The sequence below is a fragment of the Columba livia genome, chromosome 4 (genome assembly GCF_036013475.1).
Source record: "Columba livia isolate bColLiv1 breed racing homer chromosome 4, bColLiv1.pat.W.v2, whole genome shotgun sequence".
Lineage (NCBI taxonomy): Eukaryota > Metazoa > Chordata > Aves > Columbiformes > Columbidae > Columba > Columba livia.
The window spans coordinates 27,622,397-27,646,104 of record NC_088605.1 but is presented as its reverse complement, the minus strand read 5'-3'; the positions used below and the strand labels follow the sequence as shown (position 1 = coordinate 27,646,104).

Sequence of the window (23,708 nt, the reverse complement as noted above, 5' to 3'; positions counted from 1 at the left end):
GTTGGTCTGCCTGCTGAAACAGAGATTTGTTTCTTGGCATAAAAAAGTGTGGGGGTTCGAGCAATCTGCAGTTTAATAAATCACTGATTTTGTTGTTGTTGTTGGAGCTGCATGTTGCAAGCATGGCAATCTTTGAAGTAAAAGGTACAGATAAAAGCACTTGTTATTCAGTAAATGTAAAAGGTGATTATTCTAGAAAAGAAATGAACTGAAGGTAGGGGTTTTTTTTTAGCAATTTAAATGTAATGTGCTGTTACATAATGTAATGAGCAAATATTTGGAGTGTTAACAGTTTACAAATAAATGCATATGATACGTATACTTGAAGACAAATTTTATAATCTAATCTGCCATTGAAGGGAAATTATATATAGAGAAGCCTAATGAGGAAACTTAACATGCAGAATATTTAGTTATGTTTAAAATGAAAACTCTTGGGAGAGCTTTTCCTGGTTCCAAATGCGTTCTGGTGAGAATTCATCTTTCCACTAACCAAGGTACATACAAGTTGTCAATATATTTTGGATTAGAAACTTGCTGGAAAAGTTTGTTCCCTGTAACAATAACAAAGACATAGTGTGTGTTCTTTTCACGTAAAAACCAAGTCAGACAACAAAAACTGACTGGAAAAGTTGTTTTTTCTCAAGGATTAGTGTAGTAAACAGCAGACTTCTCCTGGGTAATGACAATGGACGTACTGCAGTGCAAGTTTTTGGTGTGCTTTTTGTTCCCTCCTCGGGCAGTGACAGTTCTTGTTGCTCAGATTAATGCTGGAATTATGTAATCACATTCCTTCATGTTATGGCTCTGACAAAACTGCGAAAATGGGTCGGGGAAAGAGATTAAGGTGAAACAAATAGGAATGGATTTAGTAGATTTTTTTTTTTTTGGCCTCACATGGGGAAATATAGCTGATTTATTAGACACTTGTCTTGAACATAACTACTAGAGAATGAAATGTAACTACGCAGATAGCACCAAAATCTGTTCATAAAAATTTCCATGCTTGATTGTGGTTTCAAAGCACTGAACGCTGAGATTATAATCTCAGTAGTTCTGGCTCCAAAGTGTATCTGCAGTATGCCAGCATTTCTGAGAGCGACGGGCCTGCGAGTTGTGGGGTTAGAGCTGAGAGATGTTTGGACTTCCTTGCGCCGGGCAGCGGAAGCTTGATGTGTGTGGTAGCTGCTCTCTGGTGCGTGCTGTCAGGTTGAGTGTGCTTGCGTGGACAGTCCTTGGGCAACCTTGTCCTCAGTTTCATGTAGTTAGAGATCCCTCTTCTGCTTTGATTTCATTCTATTAGCAGTTGTTATCTGTGAGCATTGAAGTTGCTCCCTTTTCTTGCTTCATGAATGTAAATTTGTCTGCTCTTATAATTCAATTAAATCAAACACTCCAAAGAATTATAAAATGAAGATACTGTAGTGGTCTGTATTTACTAAGGAGGGATATGCAAGGTAAAAATTGGAGAAGAATCAAATTAAGTCAAAGTGGTTATAATGAGACATACTGCTTCTTTCCACTAATGGTTACATGTAATACAGGGTTCAAATAATTCATTAACAAAGTTTATATGCTATACTATCAGAAAACAAGTTTCTGGTATGGATGGGGTATCAATATGAGCTCTGTGATATATTGAACTCTGTCATAAGGTAGGCTAAATGGGAGCTGTCTAGAAATAAGCCACACTCTGAGGGAACTGCGGCTTAATTGAACCAAGTGTTATTTAATCTAAATGCTTCTCTTGCAGCAATTTCCATAAAATTGCCAACAAAAGCGGAACTTAGTTTAGGCTCTGTGTGCTGAACGCTGTGGCTGAGTCTTGGAGTTGTGAAATTGCAGTTTGAATGGCTCTCTTACTTGAGGAAATTAGTATGAGATGAAGAGTCAAGATTGGGGTGGGGTTTGGAATTCCTAGTACTGCTGCTGAAGAGAAGACATCCTCCCTCCAAGGCCAAGCTGGCTTTGCACTCTGAGCCATGTGTTGCACCTCTTAAATTTCACTTTTCATTTGTTCTTATTGTAATTTTTAACAGGGCTGAAATACGACATACCGAAATATGGTTTTATTCTGCTTTTTATCACCATTATGGCATGAAATATTTGTTGTTTTACATTAAGCAATTTGAAGATTTTTGCATAAATGCTCTTGCTTCTGTCTCTTTCCATGCTTTTCCTATTATTTGTGCAATTGTTTTAAAAACAAAACCACTACTTTTCTCCAGAGGGAGCTTTGCTTGGTGACAATTACCATGGGCAGGACTTAAGTACAATGGCATTCCAGGAGCACAGAGTCTGGCCCATAAAGTTTGGACACAAACAAAAAGTAATGGGGCCTAAATTTGAAGGTATGGAAATGAAGATATCTGGAGAAGAAGCTGAAAAAAGCGAAGACAGCCAAGAGCAGTTGTTCAGGGCATCTTTTTGTGGTGTTGAATGGTAACCTTTTAGGAGCACTAAAACATGCACAGTAAAAACTGGAAGCCAGAGCCAGCTGTCTCTGGCTCCTGGAAGGGTCCTGAACTACTTCTGTTCTGGTCGTGCCCATGCCTTTTGTACTGATGAATTTGTCATTCTTGAAGGGCACCTGTGAGCTCGGTTATTTACATAAATTCGGGATTCAGCTGGAGTCGATATCTTTGGATGCCGATACAAGGAAGAGAGGACATATGGATCCAAATATAAGTCTTTTAAAAGCTGATGTCTTGCGGGAGTCACGGCAGGGCCCGGCGGGGCTACAGGTGTCGTGTCCCCGGTGGCCGCTGTCTGCCCGCAGGAGGGACGGGGCACGACAGGCTTGCGGGCCCCCGGAGGGACTGGGACCGGAGCCTCAGTCCGGGGAAGGAGCGGGAGAACCCTGTCGCCAGCTCCAGGAGAGCTTCCTCACGCTGGAGCCCCTTCCCCTCCGCTTCTGCCGAGCCGGCGGCAGCGCCCGGCGCCACTTTGACCCCTGTTTTTTGGAGATTAGGAGGATCGGTTGGGGAAGGCTACGGAGGAAAGCGCTGCAGTCCCTGTAGACGCGAAACTTCCTGCGGTGAAACGAGAGTCTTTGCGTGCCATAACGTAAAAATAAAGAGCATCCAGGAGGCAGGTGGGTCCTCCCGGGCCCGGGAACCGCGGACGGATGGACCTGGGAGCCCGGCCCGTGCTCGCCATCCCCCGCTCTGAACTCCGCGCTCCAACTCGGCGAGCCGGGAGGGCCGGTGGGTCCGTGCCTCGCGGTGGCTCCGGGCGGCCCCAGAGCGCTGCGGGGACAGCCCAGACACCTCGCCCGCCGCAGAGCCCTAGCGAGCCAAGGTAAGGGGTGCGAGGAGGCTCCACAGGGTTCTGCCCCGCACATCGTCCCTGGCTCAGGCTTGTCTTGCCACCTGAAGCCCTTAGCGGCGTGACGAGGCGTCCTTTACCGCGTGGGGGACGGGAAGCAAAGGCTGCGCCCATCTCATCCGCCCTCCCTGGGGGACGGCTTTAGGGTGAAATTAGCAAGTGGGCCGTCTTTTAGCTTGTCCCCAAGGGGTAGAGCCTTGTGTGCAAAAGGGGTGGGGATGCGGCGGCTTTCTAGCGGAGGTTTATTATTATTGGGTGGAGGAGGGGGGAGGGGGAGTCTGCCGAGCAGACAAAATGCGGAGCCCTCCCGCCCCTCAAGTGTGTATGTGCGGCGGCTGGGTGGCCGCGGTTTGTCAGAGACCGAGGTAGAGAAGGGTGGGGGGAACGGCCAAAGTGGAGAGGGTTTAGTGGCAGCCAGAGCATGCTCTCCGTGCAACAGTTCCCTGCCCTGACTGAGGAGGAGGAGCGCTACCGGCAGGTCCTCTCCGCCAACCGGGTAAGCCGAGCCTGAGTGCGCTCCCTTCCGCGCTTGGGGGTCATGGGGTCGGGGTCTTGTGAGGGCAGCTGAGCCCCTCGCCGTACTTCCCCTCTCGGGGTGCGGGCGGGAGGCAGCGCTCCCAGGGGGGCACCCCCGACCACCGTCGGATGCAAGGGGTGGCGGACGGATGAAGGGGACCGCGGCCGCCGGTCCAGCAGGGAATCCCAGTGCGCCGGGCACAGCCTGCAGGGCCGAGCGGCAGGTTGCTAGGGCAAGCAGAGAAGGGGCGAGCCCTGATCCGAGCCCTGCGACCTGCCATAGCGAGAGCGGACCCGTGGCCCGCAGGCAGGGACGGTGCCGTGACCCCGGGACGTGCGCCTGGTGGGGGCCGGGGACAAGCGATTGCCCACGCCCAACCTGCCGCGGCGGTGCCGTCCCAGAGCGCTCCCGTGTCGAAACTCCCGCTTGTGCGGCTTTGCGGGAGAAGTGCCGCGGACGGCCGAGTTCAAGGGCGGGGAATGTAGATAAGTCGCAGTTAACAACCGGTCGCTATTAGCGTTTCACGAAGAGCTTCGCGTCCCGCTCTCTCCGCTTCTCTCATAAACTCATCAGGGAAGATCAATGGGGCTGATGTGCCTGTTAATTACTCTGGCGTTGGAAGGAGTGGAGAGGAGTTGCGCCGAGCCCGACGGCAACAGGTCCGGCCAGGGTTTGCAGGAGGAAAGCTTGGGCTTGATCTCCGGCAAAACGGCCGTGGCCGCGGCCGGGCTCCCGGGGAGCCGACCCGCCGGGACCTCGCCTCCGGCGCGGTTGCTGCCTCCCGGCAACAGCAAGGACTGGCGCGTCCCGTCGGATGCACCGGAGGGTCGGGCGGAGGGACTCCCTCCTCGCCCTTTTCTCCCCTCCCACGGCTGTCCGGTGAGTCGGTACCGCTGGCCGCCACCATCCACGCTGCCGCACCGATCCGTATGCGACCGAAATGGCACAGCAGCGGGTTTTACAAGTTTGTAAACACGGCAGTGTACTCAGTAGTATCGTTGCTCCACTTGATTTAAAATGCAGAATCCTTGGATGCGTTTTATGGCAGACGACTAATTAATTAAACTTTATTTTGAATTATTAGCAGTCTGGCTGAGATGGTGAAACTCTTAAGTGAAATCAAATATCTAGAGCTCTTAATGCATTCACGGTGTCTCTTGGGAAGGTTTAGCTTTCAGCAGTAAAAATATGGGAATGGACTTTTCCATATGGTCACGTACACCCTTCCTGTGTTCCTAAAAGATGGACTAGTCAGCAGGACTAAATTGTAATTCTTTAGTTTTGTTTTTGTAATGGATGCCTTAGTTGGAGATCTCTTATAAGCTTCTCAGGTACACAGGCAGTGCTGAGTTAATGCATCACTGAGGTAACCTAAACAACTATAAAGGAATAATACAAGGAATTATAGAACCACTCTGCTTATGTGTGTCTGTAGAATTGGTGACATCTTGGACATCAAGGTTCTGTAGGAAGCGGGGGGCTCCTCCAGGGGAGTCCCAAGCAATGTCCAAACCTCCTTCAGAAAGGAAATGCTTGTGACTTTTTTTATCCCTGTTCCATCAATCATTTATGGTGTACCCCAAAAGCCAATTTTTTTCTGCTTGTGGGGAATCCCAGCCCATCAACCACACATACAGTTGTCACTCAACACATGTTTTAAATGAAACCTTACTTTCCTGAGAAGGCTCTCAGGGTGGTGAACAGCACAGCTCATTTGCCTGGGTGAGAGGAATCTGCCGTTGTTCTGGTAGTATGGGGTGGGACTGTCAGGACAAAACATTGTTTTTTCCTCAGTCTTTTGGAGCTGTGACTATTAAATACTGCAGAAAAAATTAACTTCATTTCCAGAAAACTTTGCTGGCACTTGACTGTATGCCTGTGGTAAATATCTTGAGTGTGCAGTGAATCGAAAGTAAAGATGCTTTGAGATGATTGGAGGTGTTCTATAAAATGTGCAATGCACATGGGGCACTTTAATATATCTGTATTATTGTTTGGCTGTTAATTTTGTATTAGATGATGTCTGCAGATACAATTGAAAGCCAGGACTGTTAACAGTGCCAGTAATTATTTTAAAATGCAAGCTTACTTGAATGTAGGAGCTGCTGCTTGGTTTTTTGGTTCTGGTTTGGGTTTTTTTTTTTTGCTAAGCTGATATACATGTTTAGGTCTTAGCGCTCTGCTCCCTCAAGGAACATTATTGTCTTGACATTATACTAAGTCTGTGTACTGCCAGACGCATAATTTCTTGTCATTATTTGCATGGCCAAGCGTGGAACGCATGCAGAGGCTGAGGTGGATAAATACCCAGACAGAAATTTCATCTACCAGAAGGGGAATTTTCCTTCCGAGAGAAGGCAGAACAGGGAAGGGAATGTGAGAATGGTTACACTTGGTGAAGAAACCCAGCAGCTCCTGCTCTCACCACTACTTAGCTGCTCTATCCCAACAAATGCTGAACTCTAAACAGGCCTGTTTGACACAAACAGGAGGACAGTGCTTCCATCTGTCTGGCTTCTGAGTCTTTGCCATGCTGAGGCCCAGCAGATTCAGGCCATCCTAATACAGCAGGCACAATATGAGCACTTACAGGCTCTTCCTTAAGAGATGTGGCTTTGACCCTACATGGATCAGGAAACCGTGGATACCAGATTGTCTGCTTTCAGGGTGAGCAGCATGTGCTATGAGGCAATCACCCACAATCGCACTATCTTCTGGTGCGGTCAGGTTTTAAAAGATGGCAGCTACTGCTACATTGTGTGGGAAGAGTCGAATCCTGTCAGCGTGTCATGTATCCTCAGCAAGTGCTTACAAGGCCAGATGAATGGCTTGTTTCTGAATGCCAGACAGGATTTGGCAGGGGCGGGTGTCAGGCCACTTGCGGCAGGGCGGTTCTAGGCTTGGACATTTAGCCTAGGCCGTTCCAAATGTAGCATCCAGACACCTCCTCATTTCAGGATGAAGCAGCTCAAAAGCAGGGCTTGAGGGGGGCAGCCTGATTACAGTTAAAAATAATGATGTTTCTACTCTGTCCCAGTTTCTCTCCCTACCAAAAAGAAATGGACTGTATAAGTGGCAGGTTGGGTAAGCACAGTTCTCCAGCACCAGAGGAGAAAGGTGAATGATATCCCCTTGTAAAGTGATGGATTGTCACAGCAGGACAAGGAAAGCTTAAATCCTTCTTGAAAAGGTCTTCACACACACAACTGAAGACAGTGGCCAGACTGGCTTCATCTTGACTGCCCTCATTGCATCTGTATTTTTAATTCCCTGTGAGCCTCCACAGTCAATTATAGTCATGTCAAGGTGTGCAATTTCATCTGGAACTGTCCTAAACTTCAGTCTGGGTGCTGCTGGGGCATGAGTCTCCCTCCACTTGCTGGGATCTGTAACTGGGGGAGATAATACCTGTATGAGGTGGGTCCTCATTTCCTGAGAGGCTGCATGAGGAAAAACGGACGAAAAGGAAGAGCACCTGGGCCTTGTCTAGGTGGCCTGGTACCTTGACTCGCCTCGCAGCCTCTGTGTCCTCCGGCCGGCCCGGATGCCCCCTGTCCCCCGGCCGTGGGCGGTAGCGGGGCGGGCCGGTAGAGCGGTCAGGCCGGGCGGGGCGGCGGTGCCGGGGCGCTGGGGATTCCCTGCTACAGCCGCATTGCCCGGCTGGGCTGAGAGGCAGGGCGGGGGAGCTTGTTCGTGGGTGCTTTCCCCATCCACAGCCCCGCGGCAGAAGAATATGATGCCGATCGCATCCCTTTCCTCTGCCCCACTGCCCCTCTATAAATAACTCCCGCTGGGCTGGCCTGTCAGACTCCCCCGGGCAGAGCGGATCCCCTGACCTGGGCCGCCTGCAGTGGAAAGTCTGAATGCAAAAAATACCGTAGTAAAAATAGCCCACCCGGGTAGCCCCCGCGGCAGCTCCTGCCGCAGGGGCCCCAGTGGCTCGGGGTGCCGCGCCGGCCCTGGCGCTGGCCGCTCCCCGCGCGCCGGTAACGGCTCCCCGCGCGCCGGTAACGTCTCCCCGCGCGCCGGTAACGGCTCCCCGCGCGCCCGGCCGCGCCGCCTCGGCGTTGCGCGGCGCTGGGAGCCTCCCCCTGCATCCGAACCAGTGTGCGCTTTCATACCGTAACGGTAAATTATTTTCTCCTTTCTTAACTGTCGGATGGAAGCATAATTCATCTCTGCTATCCTGTTGTAGAACAGGTAGCTCCCTTCCAAGTAGCGTTTTTAATTTTGGCTTGTCTTTCTAATCAGCAAGCATGAAAGAAATAGGGATAATGGTTTAATATCCTAAATGTAAAAATAATAATGAGACAACAGTCAAGCAGGAGCCTGCCATTTCAACGAGAGGTGAGAATCTTGCTACCTCTGAAGTTCAAATTATATTTCATCCCGTGCCTGCCTTGTGCAGAAGACTGCTCCCCTGAATGGACAGATTCTCCTCAGCTGGGGTTTCAAGCCACTATAATTTAAAACAATGCTTATTATTACTTATTTATGCATATGCTGTTATTTCTGGTTGTTCTACCTGTGAAATCTGAATATCTGATTGTTAAAGGCAGAGGTAGATACCGGAAAGGTCTGTCTGATGGCTGCTATGCCTTCTCCTTCTGGTGCTTCCGCATCGCAGCTCCTGGCCCTCAGTGCCCACTGGAGCACGGCTGCTGTGGGTGTGGTGCTGTGGTGGCCTTGGCTCGCAGCCCAGCACCCGCATGGCCACTTGCTCATCCCCCCTCTGCCCTGCGGGGTAGGGGAGAAAATAGGAAGAGTAAGAGTGAGAAGGCTTGTGGTCAGGATAAAGTTTGGGTGATTGCTTACCAGTTACCGTTGTGGGCAAAACATACTTGACTTAAGGAAACAAGTTTAGTACTAAATAATATAAATATTATATTTGTATTGGTGACACTCCCTTCAGCAAGGCAATGAGCGGCTGGCTCAGGGGAGGAGTGTGGTTCTTCTCTGCTGCACCTTTCTTCTCACTTTTCCTCTGCTCTGGTATGGATCCTCCATGGGCTGCAGTCCCTTTGGGAATATCTGCTCTGCCACAGAGCACCTACTTCTCCTCTGACCTTGGTGTCTGCACTGCTGGTTATTGCTCTGTTTCTACTTCTTCTTTGCTCATGTGGTGTTTTTTGTTCTTTGTTAAGTATGTTTTCACAGAGGTACCACCAATTTCGCTGATGGGCTCAGCTGTGCCCTGTGGTACAGAGCCAGCTGGAACTGGCCGTGGCCATCATGGGACAGCCCGTGGTCTCTTCTCATGGAGATCACTCCTGCAATCCACCCAGTGCCAGCAGCTTGGCACCTACACCCAGTACAGATGTCCATGCAATCAGAAACAGAACTGCCTAGAAGTGGTGGCCACCTCATCATAGTGTCAGCTTGGGAAAGTATGTTTGCTCGTAACTGACCAAAGTGGCAGTTTTACCTCTGTGGTTGTCTGCTCCCCTGTCTTTCTTCCCTGATCCTCAGATCATGAAAGGATGAAATGAATCCATCTGTCCTTCAGTTCCTTTTTACCATCTCTGTCATTAGAGTGAAACCCCTGCAGAATCTGCCTCTTTGTATTTTTGCTAGTGTTGTTGCCAGCATAAAGTGTTTTTTAGGGTATTGCCATGTAAAAAGTGAAAAGAGGCTGAAAATCTGATATTGCCAGAGCTGCTTTGTAACAATGAAGTTTATGCATTGATGATTCCAGCCCTTTGGCTTGCATGTTTCCCACAACAGCATGCATTCTGTGGGATCCCTGCCTTTGCATACATGCTAAATCAATAGATATATATATATAATTTATTTATTTAATTATTTTCCAGAGAGGAAACAGAAATTGAGGCAGTTTTAAAAACTTCTCATAGAATAATCCATGAGGTACAGCTCCTATAAACCTGTGGGAAAGAAGACTGTCAGGTTGCATCACTGCAGGTGCTCCTGTAAGCTACTGCTCTTCCTGAATCCCAAGGCTCACTTTTCTTGCAAAAGAAGCATTTTCTATATTGAATGTTTAAGTCATCCTCACCCAGTCCTTAGGGAAAAGGAAGTGAAGGTAGACATGAGTTTCCTTCTTTTGGCCCACATCTATTCCAATTCACATGTTGTAGTTCAGAAAGAGTTCAAGTTCAAAGCTCAGCGGATGATGCTCATGCTTTGGGACCAGCTGGTCAGTGATTGTCAATGTCCATCTTTGCCCTCTTCTCTTCCTCAAACCTGTTAACACTTCGTTCTGCCATATACAAAACTTTGTGTTATAAAAAGTAATGTGCTATTAGAATCAGATAGCTAATAGAATTTTTCATGTCTGATTGGTTTGATACCAGAGAGATTTAACTTAACAGTGATTTAATATTAATAGTAATTGCCCAGAGCAATTGCCATTGCTTGTCACCTCAAAGAGCTGCTAGTTTCAAAATAGCCTATACTGTCACTCCAATAGCACTGGAAGTTTCAGACTCAGGAAGCATTTCCTAGGAAAAGAGACTAATTTTTTCCCCTTGATGCCTCTGAATGAAGCAGTAAGAAATCACTTATGTGCTCTTTGTATTGTTCATCTCATTAGATTTCAGAAAGCAGTCAGGGCCTTCTCTTGGAAATAAAATCACTGACAGCACTGAGGAGCATTCTATCTCAGGTCTCTCAGACCTGCAGCTCTGCATTCATGTAACAATACAGCATATATCTGTAATATACAGTTATGTCTGCTCTGGACTTCTATGGGCCAGTGGCGCGACACAGGTTTCTTCCATTGCTCCTGCTTTCGATGTCAAATGTTTTGCTGGTTGTATTGTTTTGCCTATATTAAAGTTGTCCCACAACCAGTAGCACCTGGACATTGTAGAAGCAGAACATGCTACAGTTTTCATGCTTTCCCCAACCTCCTGCATTTTGACGTCTTCAGGAAGAAACTCAGACAGCTGCGCCAACCTTGCCTTAACAGCCTGTGTGTTTTTGCTGTCACAGAGTGTTAGGGGACAGACACTGCTGAGAGACAGCTTATTGTTTGAAAGATGCTAGTTCTGTGCATGTAAAAATATTGTTCAAATGGATAATATATCTGAAATAATATAATAATATCAGGAACTGTAGAGTAAGTAGCTTAAGTAGCTTAAGTAGCTCCTTCCTTCTTTCCTTCTTTCCTTCCTTTCTTCCCTCCTTCCTTCCCTCCTTCCTTCCCTCCTCCCCCTCTTGCTATTTGATTTGTAGCAAAATGTAACAGAAGAATTAAATAGTAAATGCTTTTTTTAAGCTTCAGTTTGCTCTTGCTCAGTCATTTTAAAGGTGTAAGTTTAAATTATTTGTAGTGCATGTAAACAAGGCTGGAAAGGAAGCCTGAAATAACAATTGAATGTGTTTAGAAGTTACTAACAGCTCTCCTTTTCCCTTATAAAGCCAGAGTATATGGAATAGTGTTGATAGTGGTCTGGAAGGGCTAAGAACCCAGATGGTTTCCGTTTGCTTTTTCTTCATCATAGATAGAATTATTATGTGAATATTGAGGATTTCTAACGAAAATGTGCATGGGAGGAAGGCTGGCATCCATCCTAGGGATGACAATTAAATTGAATAGTATTAGCCATAGTAGGGTTTTTCTTCTTTGACAAAATAATTCACCAGATTATTATTGTTTCAGTGACTTAGATAGATGATTTTATCCTACAGTTCCTTGTGTGATCCATAAACCTTTGATACTGTATCCAAGTCATAGTCAAACACATAAACCAATGTTAGTGTCTTGTTAACCCACTTAATCTTGAGTTTTCTGTATCAGCTTGTTGTTTCATAACTTCGACAATAATGAATAGGTTTAATCTCTAGTCACCTCTTCAGTTATTTCTGTGAAGATGTCCTGGTAGTTTCCCAAAATATCCTTCTCTTTCTTTATTTTCTCCTGCTGAAGCAATATGTTCAAAGATGACATGTTTCTGGACAACGTGGTATCCTATTGAAAAATAATGAGTCACCTGTAAATGTCATACGTAGTAGGTTATCGACTGTGAGACATTGTGTAAGTCCATTTTCATCTTTGGGAAGAGGACAAATAAATACCTGGCTATGCTGAACAGATGAAGCTTTATTTTGACACTAAACCATGTCCTTTACTTTGATTTATATTGCTGCTGCTCTTATTCTTTGTCTAAGGGTTAGTATCTTTTTATTCACAAGTAAAAAAAATGTCAGTTGTGTAAAGACAACATTACACATTCAAATCCAACATTTTAATTTCTTCTGGGTGGATGTTTGTAGTGTAAGGAAAATTTATACATTTTAGAGAAAAAAGAATAAGAAATGCTTGAAACATAAGGATACAAATGCCTCTAAGAAGATTCCTACCATTTGTTTAGCTTCCATTCCAGTTTATCATCCAGTTAATGTCATTGAAAGCTTCTGATTTTAAGTAGGTTAAGTAATTGCATAATCAGTAATGTGCATAGCACATATATGGTGTGCTGGTTACTTTCAAGTTCGTAAGGCTAATCCCAATGATCAGGCATTAAAAGGAAAAACAAAAGATATGTCCGGTTATGAGATCTAGTTGTCTTGTGTGGGATGGGGCTTCTGGTGAGATTCTGCACAGGCAGTGATTGATACACTGGATGGGAGCAACAGGGCAGGCAGGATTTCTTTTTGTCCCTTCTAGTTTTCCAGGCTTGATAACTGCCTTTAAGAGGACATTTTACTCCAGCTATATCCCTCCACCCCCTCAAAATGTTTGTTTCAAAATATTTTTGTTGTCACAAATTAGGCCAATAAGATTTATTTATTTCCAGTTTTGCTTTCTGGTGTTAGTGGCTTTTGTGTGGGCATCTGCTCAGTGAATTCTTGGAAAGGCAGGAAGCTGATGCAAGTACTGTGTTAATCCCCTATCTATTGAATTGTTATTCTCAACAACGTATCAGCCAGAGACTTGCCATTGCTGATTTACTTGCTTAGCAAACCTCAATGAACTGAACATCTGGGTAGCCCGGAAAACATCAGAGTGGTCTCTGGGTGTGTTTGGAAAACAGCGTGGTGCTGTTGAAACTTCCATAAGTAATTTTTGCAAGCCCCAGGAACTTAAAGAAAACAAATAATCCCCAAAGCATAAATTCTGCATTAATTAAAGATTAATTTCCCCAAAACACTTCCCCACTGCCTGCTGAGGTAGGCTGAATGAATGTTCATGTTCTGGTATTGGGAAATACCAGATATAATGCTAACCATAGTCTTGTTCTTAAAAAGAATGTCTTCCGTAGACTTCAAGGTTTGAAAAATCTTTGCTAGGTTCCATATGCTTACTAAATCTTGCTCAGCTTATGAAACATGGCAACATCAGACATCTTTCTCACCAGCTGTTAGTAATAAAGAAAAGAGTGCTTAGAATTGTAGTAAATTTGCCATCAGCTGAACTACTTCTTAATCTGAATGTTCTTGAAAATTCAAAGAAGCTCCATTGTAAATATGGGAAGCATCCACTATAGTTGCAAGTTTACATCAGTGAAATGATAAATAATTGTAAACATGTACAATATATAAGTATGGATACAATTAACACTTACGCCAAACTGGAATAATTATGCAGTAGGACTTTCTTTGAAAAAGGAAGAGATTCAAACACATTGCTATTGAAGTCGTGATACTGCTGTTCTCTAGTAGTGTTAAATATCCTTTTTTCCCCTCTGTTCTAATTCCAGTTTTGAAGAGTGATCAGTACTGACCCTATATGATGGCTAAATGGTGTGTTAATTCTCATTTTAAATGAGATGGAGAGCAGTTGTTGCTATCATACCAGATACAGGGAATCCAATGAAGTCCTTACTTTTCCACTTCGGCCCTTTTCGTGAAATGTTAGGCATAGATCACTTGTAATGGAGAACAAAGGTCAATATTTTGCATGCAAATAACTTTCTGATTTCTAAACAAACTATTCTCAGGAAGACAAATCGTTACATTGTTTATTTAAATTTATTTAAGTATCAGGTGCTTTTAAAAGTGCCTTTATAATCCACTCCACTGCCAAGATAAAACACTGGAGCCTTTCCCAAAAGAACTAGATGAAATGAGAGTAAACTCCTCAGAGCTCCAGATCTCCTGGCTGTAGTGCTTATGTCTGAGTGACTTAACTTCCACCTCTCTCAAAGCCTACAGAAAGGGAAGAATGGATTATGAAAGAGAAGTTGCACCAGGAGTTTCTCTCTTAAACTGAGCATACACTGCAAGATATTAACTTGGACACTGGTAATATCACTGGCAGCACAACAGTTATCTGTCATACCGGATAAGAACAAATTTGGATCTCAGTGTGTTGGTGGCTCTGATAGCTGGTTGTACCTCAGCTAGAAAGTTCTAAGTGAGGGTGGGCTACGTGTGAGGGGTCTGCATTCATGCTGTTTGGACAGCACTGTAGGCATGCTCCAAAGGAGATTGAGCTTGGCAGGTGGCAGTGCAGGGTCTCAAACACACACATAACTGGAACACCATAGTTGTGTTTGAATTGTGTCTCAGCAGACTTACCGATGGCTCTGTCTCCAACTGAAGCTGGCGCAGCATCAGTACTGTGTTGTCACAGAGCTGGGTGAGACATACTTGAATGTCATCTTGTCTCTTCTGGGCTTCTTATGCGTATCTCCACAATTTTTCAGTTCCAAGGTTGTGTCAGTGGCTCACAAAAGTGCTGAAATTGTTTGTAAGGAGTTAAGAATCCCAAATTTGTGTGACAGAAATGAAGGAAAGAAAGAATACCACATCAACATTAATTGGTCTGAATTGGTGAATTCTGGTGATGCCTGGTTTGCATTTTTACTACATGGTGTCTCATGCTGGATTAGTAACAGCTTGAAAGGTAACCTGAACAGAAGAAGTGGCCAATGGGTCTCTGTGGTAGTCTGAAATGCAAAAAATCACCTTACTTCACCCATTGTGTCTTCTGTACACAGAAGAAACATCACTGACATGGTTACACTCTATTTCAACTGAATATGTAATTCAGGAAGGTTACACGTGTTTCTGGTTTCTGCTTCAGCCGAAAGAATCTGGCTGGACATGGAATCTAGCACCAACCAAATTCTTATTTTGGAAAGATGTGACCAGCTTTATATGACATCTCCCTTACTGGGCTACTGTGTATTTCAGATTGGTATGATGACTCAATATGTTTATATTTCAGCAGTCTAAATAGAGGTGAAACAGAATACTCTGTTTTGTGGATGGGCAAGGAGGTCTGGTCATCAACGTGAACTTTGAATAAATTATGTCAGCAATTTGTAATACATCTGAGGATATGGAATTTGCTGGGAAAAAAATTACAGGATTACAGTGAACTTGAACTATCAGGAAAACTAGGGCATTTCATTGTGCAAATAACAATTCATGTGATGATAATGTGCTTCTCATGTTCGGTGCCTTGCTGCATGCAAAGTGGTGTGGGGTTTTTGTTTGTTTGTTTGTTTGTTTGTTTTCCTAGATTGCATTATTTCCTTTTCAGAATAACTATTGCACTTTTGTTCTTAAATTCATGTACACTGGAATTTGAGTATTACTTGTATTTGCAGATAGAAATACAGCTTAGTGTCCACTTTCTTTTGCTGCCTTAACATTAATTCTTCATGTTGTTTGGCTCTCTGATTCCTGTAACACTGAAAATGAAAGATTATGCAAAACCTTGTTTCCAGTGACTTTTTGCCTGTTTCTGTTTTTAGCATGTGACTTTGCCTGCAGCTTTAGAGGATTTATCTTTGATTTCTGTTGTTACAGTGACTATTAAGGCACGGTGTTATATGTTTTGGATGATAAGGTAGCCAAATAGAAATGGGTTGCTGACTCCCAAATTTTCATGTGAACAGCACAGAACCGATAAAAATGTATGACATTTGCAGCTTCTGTTACACACTCCCAGGCATTTGAATATTGTGAGTTGGCCAAAAGAGGTTGTAATAATGACTGTGTTAAAATTAATTTATATATGTGGTTGTGTGTTTAAACATTGACCGTTCACATATTCAGTTTTTGCTTTGTAGCCGTGAGAACTGGGAACCGTCTTCCCTTACAGGGGAAGGAAAGCTGTAAAGGCAGGTATGGTCATGTTAATCCAATACCTAGAGCTTTCAGACCACCACCAAAAGAGCTGATAAAATCACAGGAGCTGACAGCAGGACACTGTTTCATTAGAAGAACAATATCAAGCATATGGAAAGAACTACAGATAATTTCCGTAATCTAATGAATTTGCCATGCATGAACTATTACAGATTCCTCAGTGGCATTATGAGGACTTCTTTCTACAAGGTCACCTGTTTACTGCCCTATAAGGACATCCTTTCTGCATTTCATGGTAGTATTTTCTTCTTTCCACTTCTTTCCAGCATAAATACTACATTGTACCTTGGTATATGGCTTGCTCAGGATATTTTGATGCTTCTGATCCAACAGGTGTCTTTTACGTTTCTTTGTAGAGACCCATAATGCACAGAAAATACTGACAGTAGGCTGTTAACCCTAATGATATTTCTTTATTGGGAGAACATCTGTTAAGTTTGTGGTGATAACAGCAGGATGTAGTTTTGCCAAGTGCTTATCACAGAATCACAGAATGTTAGGGATTGGAAGGGACCTCAAAAGATCATCTAGTCCAATCCCCCTGCCGGAGAAGGAACGCCTAGATGAAGCTACATAGGAATGTGTCCAGGCGGGTTTTGAATGTCTCCAGAGGAGACTCCACAACCTCCCTGGGCAGCCTGTTCCAGTGCTCTCTTACCCTCACTGAGAAGATGTTTCTTCTCATATTTAATTGGAACCGCCTGTGTTCCAGTTTGTACCCATTGCCCCTTGTCTTATCATTGTTTGTCACCAAGAAGAGCCTGGCTCTATCCTCATGACACTCATCTTTTACATATTTATAAACAGTAATGATTTCACCCCTCAGCCTCCTCCAAGATAAAGAGACCCAGCTCTCTCAGCCTTTCCTGATAAGGGAGATGCTCCACTCCTTTAATCATCTCTGTGGCTCTGCGCTGGACTCTCCAGCAGTTCCCTGTCCTTCTGGAACTGAGGGGCCCAAAACTGGACACAATATTCCAGATGTGGTCTCACCAGGGCAGAGTAGAGGGGAAGGAGAACCTCTCTCGACCTACTAATCATGCACCCCAGGATGCCATTGGCCTTCTGGGCCACAAGGGCACAGTGCTGGCTCATATATACCATACCATGATTCAGGTTGTTTTATAGACTAGTAACTTAGATACTTTTTGTGTCTAGAAGAAAAACTACAGGCTTTTCACCCATAAATCTCAGTGTAATCTGTAATTCCTGTGCTTTAATATGACAGGCATGTTATCAAAATGACACCCATGAGATCGAATTCTCCTTACATCTTTCAGAAGATGTGAATTTCAGTCCAGTGACATTTTAGTCTTTCTGTCGTCGTCGGAGACTGTATTTTTTCCATCTTTTTTTTCTGCCTCTCTGGTTTCAGAAATCAACTGTGAGCAGTCTGATCCAGCAGTCCTAGATAAGCCTAGCATTTTTTAAAAATCTGCACTGAAATTAGCTCAGAATTACTTCATAGTGCATTTCCTTTATTGCAGTCATTACTGAAATAACGGAACTTAGGTAAACAGTGGTTAATGGCTTTTCATTAGGGCCAGAATTTTTTAGCTATCAGAAGAAATTCTCTGATGTGTTAAAGCATCCTGTATTCTGACTATATTCTTGTTTAATACCAAATCTGATTGTATTAAAAACAAATGACTTGTTGCCTTTCACAACCAAACACTGACATTTCCTAACTACAATGCACACAGTATTTAATTCAAAAAATCTTTCTTAATCAAATCTTCTAACAGTGATAGGAAGGGAACTTGCACTTGTGTGTTCTTCAAGTATCGGGAGTATGTTTTGGTCCAGTGCTGTGTTAAATCTATTTTATGCCAAAATCTCCAGCATTTAGGGTTGGTTTCTTTCAGTCTGCCCTCAAGGATTCTGCTTCTAAGTCTTCTCGCACTTCCCCTGGAAAGAGAAATAAATATGTAACTATAAGGTACCTTAGCCTTACAAACTTACAGAATGATTCAGAGGAACTATTGACTACAGAGACAGCTGAGGGAGACTGGTTTCTTGTCTTTGCCACTTACCTGGAAGCCTGAAGTGAGCCAAGTGAACAGGCTTGTAGCACTCCTGTTTCCTTCTACAGGCCCATTTTCTCTGAAGGTTCCATTATTTATGCCTTTAGTCCATTATTTATGCCTCTATTCAATTATTTATGAGAACTGAGAGGACAGAGCATGTCTGAAGTTTATGCAGATACCGTTGCCATACTGGAGCACTTAAAACTGGGACATAGATTCTTTATGTATTGCAATATTTCGTGTCACAAGGAAAATAATCAGTATTAGGCAATATATAAAAAGTAGCTATTATGCATTTACGTTATCTGTAGGACCCTTCATTAAACTGTCATTGATGATACAGGAACCATCAGCACTATCTCTAGTTTTATTTCATATTCACCACAGAAATTGATGGAAAAAAACTTCCGTAGATGTTCAAGTGATGGAAAACTGTCAAAATTGGAAAAATGAAAAAATTAAGTTTATGCTTGCTGAGTCACCAATGATAAGTTTAAATAGGTGTAGTGTTTTCATTAGATATTTTCCTGTACAAGGGAAAAATACAACATACTGTTTAGTTACCTATAAATATTTACTTTGCTATTATACAAAACTAGAAATTAATTGTGTTTAGAGAAGCATATCTTTCACAATCCAACATTCTTTTCTCGAGGAGTCACTGAAAACAAATTTGGATACAACAGTCCCTTTTAAAAACTGTGGTTGTAAAAGTTGTCAATGCAAATACTGAGGTTTATTGTGGCTTTCAGGAGCTGACGAGAAAGAAAATGTTTGAGGTTCTCTTTTAGTATGAACATTTGCCTGAAGTAGCTAGTATCCACAATGCCAGTAGACTTTAGAAAAAAAAAAATTATCACGAAACGGAGGATCATAAGAAGCTCACTGTTTTAATTAGCACACATTTAATATTTCTCCTAGGTTGACTCTGAGGCATGTGTACAACAGTGGTGGTAACTCTTGTGTTCGGGATGATGAAAATCTCATGAACCTCCAAAATATTAAATATCTACCCCCTCCTCACACAAAGACTCAAAAAAATTGACTCTGAATACAGTTTCTGTGTGTTTTCTCAGTTTTTTGGGAATACAGCTTTGTTGTGTATTGATAACATAAGTTTTTTACTCCTAAAGAAAACTTTGTGAGTCATGGGTTAGCATTCACCTCGTATTACACTGGGTAGAGTCAGGTGCTTTTGCCTAGGATTTGCAAGAAGTGTATGTTGATTGGGAACTATTCCTTTAGCAAAATGAGCTGGATCTTGCATTTGTTTGTTTTGAAGAAACGAAGAGTCAGCTCCCAAGTGCCTTAATCACTGGGCTGTGTAGTAATGGTCCCGCTCCCTGTTACCCGGCCCAGCGGCACTGTGTTCTTTTTTACAGAATATCTTTACTTCAAGGAACAGTGTGGTCTGATTCAGGAGAAGTCAAAGTTCAGGTGGTTGTGATACTCTGCTGATTTGCTTCAGGCTGAAGAGGGACTTGAACTAAACAGTCCCATGCCTTGAGGGAGCACTGTAACCACTGCACTGTTAGAAAGGGTGGTTTTATGCCTTTCTTTTTTGTCTGTGCTTTCAAAAGTACTTATGGCTGTCTTGTTTTGGGAGACCTGTACTCATAACAGAGCTGTGCTATTCCTCTATTACCTGCTCTCGGACCTCCCAAGGGGGCCTAATAGAGGCTTTGCAAACCAAGGTTATGGAATTCAGGGAAGCATGCCCTGAGTAGCTGCTAAGCTGCTGTATTCCAGCATGACCAGAAGCAAAACTTCAGGCAGACCTTGAAGACTTTAATCTGAAAATACAGGCAGGTGTGGACTTCAGAAAGTTACATAGTCAAGCAGAGGTTGTCTGTCACTTAGACTTAGGTTCCTAAAGCCATTAAAATCCTTATATTTATATTTGAGGTATTACTGGCTGGTAAGGGCAGTACTTTAGCTGAGATATCCTGAAATCTTGAACTGAAGCATTTGCAACATCTGAATAAGCTGTTAATTAAGAAAAACACTTCTGACAATCAATTGACTCTCTCCAACATTCTTTGTATTTCTCTTGTTTTGGGAAATTGTATTAATCAGATTACAGACCTTGTCAACTCACCCAGGCTATACCTTTTCAATAGACAGTGCTACCACTCTTACTATTCTCACCCTGAGTTGGCTGTTTCAGATGCTAGCACCTCCAACCCTACTGGTACCTAGATCACTCCTCTGTGACAGTACCATATCCCTTTTCAGTGTTACCCAGTCTTTACTTTGAACAGTGGAAGCAGCAAAATAATTCACGTGGGACACTTCACTGGATGGGTCTCGAGGTCAGGTAACGTGACACTTGGCAGTATCAGAAAAGGTACATTCAACTGCACAAATGCAGTTTTCTTACATTCTGTTGTCTGTACAGTGTCTGCAGTGTCTAGTGATGAGGACTATCAGAAACAGATTATAATTCTAATATTACGGGCAAGGAAATTTCCTTATAAAATAGTCTTTGTGCCATTCTGGAACAAGAGACTTTGCAGAATGATGGAAAATTATGCTGTAAATCCTACTGATGCCTACAGTTTTCTCAGTCAAGGCAGTGAAACAGCCAGTGGTGCTGGAGGGATATAAATCTAGTCTCTGTGCAGCAATTCCTTAATAAATAGTTCACCTTCTGTTTGTGCCAGTCAGTCTGCTAACCTGTTCTTCACAGAAAGGCACATACAGCAGCGTCAGCCAAAGAGAAAACCCACAGAGACTGACATTTACAAGACTAATAATATATATATGTTGTAGGGCTCAGTCTCTCAAGGTTCTTTGGGGAGAGGCTGTCAGGGTAATTGATGCATTTACACTCTTGTATCCTGTCACAACCAAATTCAATGTGATTGATCTTCCTGAAAAAACGGATAAACTACTAGTCATCATTTGGGAAGACATTGTCTGGAATTAATAATCCTATGATCCAATTTCACCTTATAGGGAAAATTGTAATTATTTTTGGTCAATCTTGAACAAAGATGTATTTGCTTCATAACAACAGTTTCAATCCTGCTATTAAATATTCATTTGGAATTTTGTTTTTGTTTCTTTTTTAGAAAGTGTGACATTTTTTCAGTATATGAGATCATAGTCTTAATGGAGTTACATTTAAAAAGATATACATTGAATACATGTTTAGGCTTCTGCAAACATTTGAATTTTTGTACTTTGTGCTGCTCAATTGAATTCAGAAAATAGTTTTTCTCTATTCTTCTATATTCCATTTATAGAAAAGATAATATTAGTTGCAAACTCTACAGAATACTGTGATAAGTTATAATTTTGTAAAGAGACAGCATTATTGTGCATAATAAGTGAACAGTCCTTATCAATTTTGTTGTAACTTAAAACAAAGATTATAATAGTTGCTTGATTCCTTAATAAAAGAAACTTAAGAACATGGAGCTCTTGAATAATTAGTAATGGATTATTTTAAAGTAGAAAATAAACTGTATTTAGCCTTATTGCTTACATTTATTATGTGTTTTACATTTTTTTGAATGAAATGCCTATTCAACTTCTAGTTCATCAGAAATGTTTAGAAATTTCAATGAAGCTGTAAGTCTGTGGATACTGGGTGAAATAAACTAAATGATATGGATTACACTAAGCTGTCCACCAAAAAGAAAGTTTACATGAAACTTTTCATTAAGAATCTAAAAGCCATTTATAGCATGTATTTAAAACATATGGTTGTTCTGAGTAATGAGGAGGACCACTGCTGAAAATATAGCAGTTACAAATTGACAGGAGAATTATAAAAGTGTGCTCTTTTTTTTTTTTAGGTCTTAGGAACAGATGAGGATAATATGGGCGATGGTTGCTCTCAGAAACTGGCTTCTGCCAAGTTCCTTCGACTTCTGCTCCTAATACTGATTCCGTGCATCTGTGCCCTTATCCTTTTATTGGTGATCCTGCTTACCTTTGTAGGTGAGTGCTAATGGAGTAAATTGACACATTTTTAATTAAGAAGACTAAAACTGAGACTGCATTCTCAAATGTTAATGTAATTGTGGACATAAAGAATACATCTTGGCACATCTAGCTAACAAACTAGTCTACCTAGTGACTTAATGATGTTTGGTGGGGAGAAAGAAATACGCTATTTAGATTTATATGTTGAAAATGTATTTAAAGTACTGAAGAGGAAACCTTTTCTGAATTTATCAAAGTAGCATTTTGAGGAGCACACTACTTTGAGCATGTAGTATGTGGATGGTTTTTAGCAGTCATTTTACAAGTACAAAAAGCTAATTATGTTAGAACTTTAGATCACTGTCAGTGGAATGGAAGACATCCCTTTATGTCATGCACTGATGTGCAAAAATCTGATTTTTATTGTCAGGTGAAAACTGATTTATAAACAGCTACAAATCTTTCTGAACAGCCTACAAAGCATTACTGTTCAACTAAGGAAAAATGTGTTCATTTCTTCTAAATATGAAGTATATATCAATGCAGAACCCCAAGTATGTTTTGTGGAAACGTGTTCCAGATATATTTGATTTCATAATGGCTTAGTCTGTTAACTAACTGTTACAGAATTAAAAGGTAATAATTTATTACAAATAATTTTTTTAAAAGCCTTCCCTTTGTTACCTTTAGGAAAGCTGACATAACATTAAATTGCTTCAGCTACAACATGAGAAAGACAGTAATGCTAGGTTAAAGCACCTGTCCTGCTTTCAATGCTGAGTGTTTCTAGGATTTTTACCTTTTTCTTTTCTTTTTTTTTTTTTTTTTTTTTAAATGAGAATATTTTCTAGTTGAGCTTCCTTAAGTACTTCAGAAGCACATCTGTAACAAGTGGGGTAATGTGTGAGGTATATAGATATAAATTTATTTTCCTATTTAAAACCTCCAATACACATCATACAATCAAACAGTTAGCAAGCACAGGAGCAAACTGAACATGTCTCAATAGCACCTTCAGCACTGTCAAAATCAAGACATTTTAAATCTGTTTTCTCAATTCAGTCTGTAAAGGATTTGCAACAAGAAGTTGTAGGCCTGTTATTTTCATTTAGCTTAAGTTATGGAAGTAAAAAAACTCAAAGCTATTGAATGTTATGATTGACAAGTAGGTCTTGGGATGCATCTTTAAAATCAGAACAGTCTGAAATGGATTAAGGTCAAGTAAGTCTGGCAATTAGGAAATCTGATGCCATTACTTATGTTTAGCATTCAGTTTGTATCCTTCATATCCCCTGCCCTAGATTTTCATTCTTTGGTGAGAAAGCAGATAAAAAAGCAGGTGTACTTATGTTGGCTCTACTCAATCTCCTCCTCTGAGGCATGTATCAACATAACACTCATGAAAATGCATGAAGTCCTCTGGGGAAATGGGATGTGTTCCGATCCTACTTATGTAGCGAAAATCGTGACTGTCTCCTCTTAAGTCAATGTAATTACTGTAGGGTGAAGAATACGGCTTGGTGTTACTACTCAAATCTAAAACTGACAAAATTCCCTTCAGCATCTTTTGAATAAGCATGATTATAATTTAGTATTCTTCTATCTCTGCTAGCAGCTTTTATTTTACGTGTATTGATAGCCTAGAAACAAATATATCTGATGACTGGAATTAAGTGAACAGATTCTGTGGGCATCTTTAAAGTGTGTGTAATATAACAGAGTCTGTTCTGTTTATTGAGAATACTCCATGTTCATTTCACATCAATAATAACTGAATTCTGTTACAGTCTAATATTGGTATGATCACTTACAACGTAAGAAATGTGTTGTTAGTCCTGACA

At 42.3% G+C, this 23,708-nt stretch overlaps 1 protein-coding gene across 6 annotated transcripts in view; it reads left to right on the top strand.

The window, feature by feature from the left end:
- The first annotated feature begins 3,594 nt into the window (after positions 1-3,594).
- Positions 3,595-23,708, top strand: part of CORIN (corin, serine peptidase) — a 138,607-nt gene continuing 118,493 nt past the window's right edge. For 5 of the 6 annotated variants that reach the window (XM_065060831.1, XM_065060829.1, XM_065060828.1 and 2 more), the window contains exons 1-2: positions 3,620-3,823; positions 21,738-21,882. In XM_065060831.1, the coding sequence (XP_064916903.1) occupies positions 3,749-3,823; positions 21,738-21,882 (220 nt within the window). In that variant the 5' untranslated portion in view covers positions 3,620-3,748. Of the gene's footprint in view, positions 3,824-21,737; positions 21,883-23,708 lie in introns of all 6 variants that reach the window. The other variant, XM_065060832.1, reaches the window with a different exon arrangement.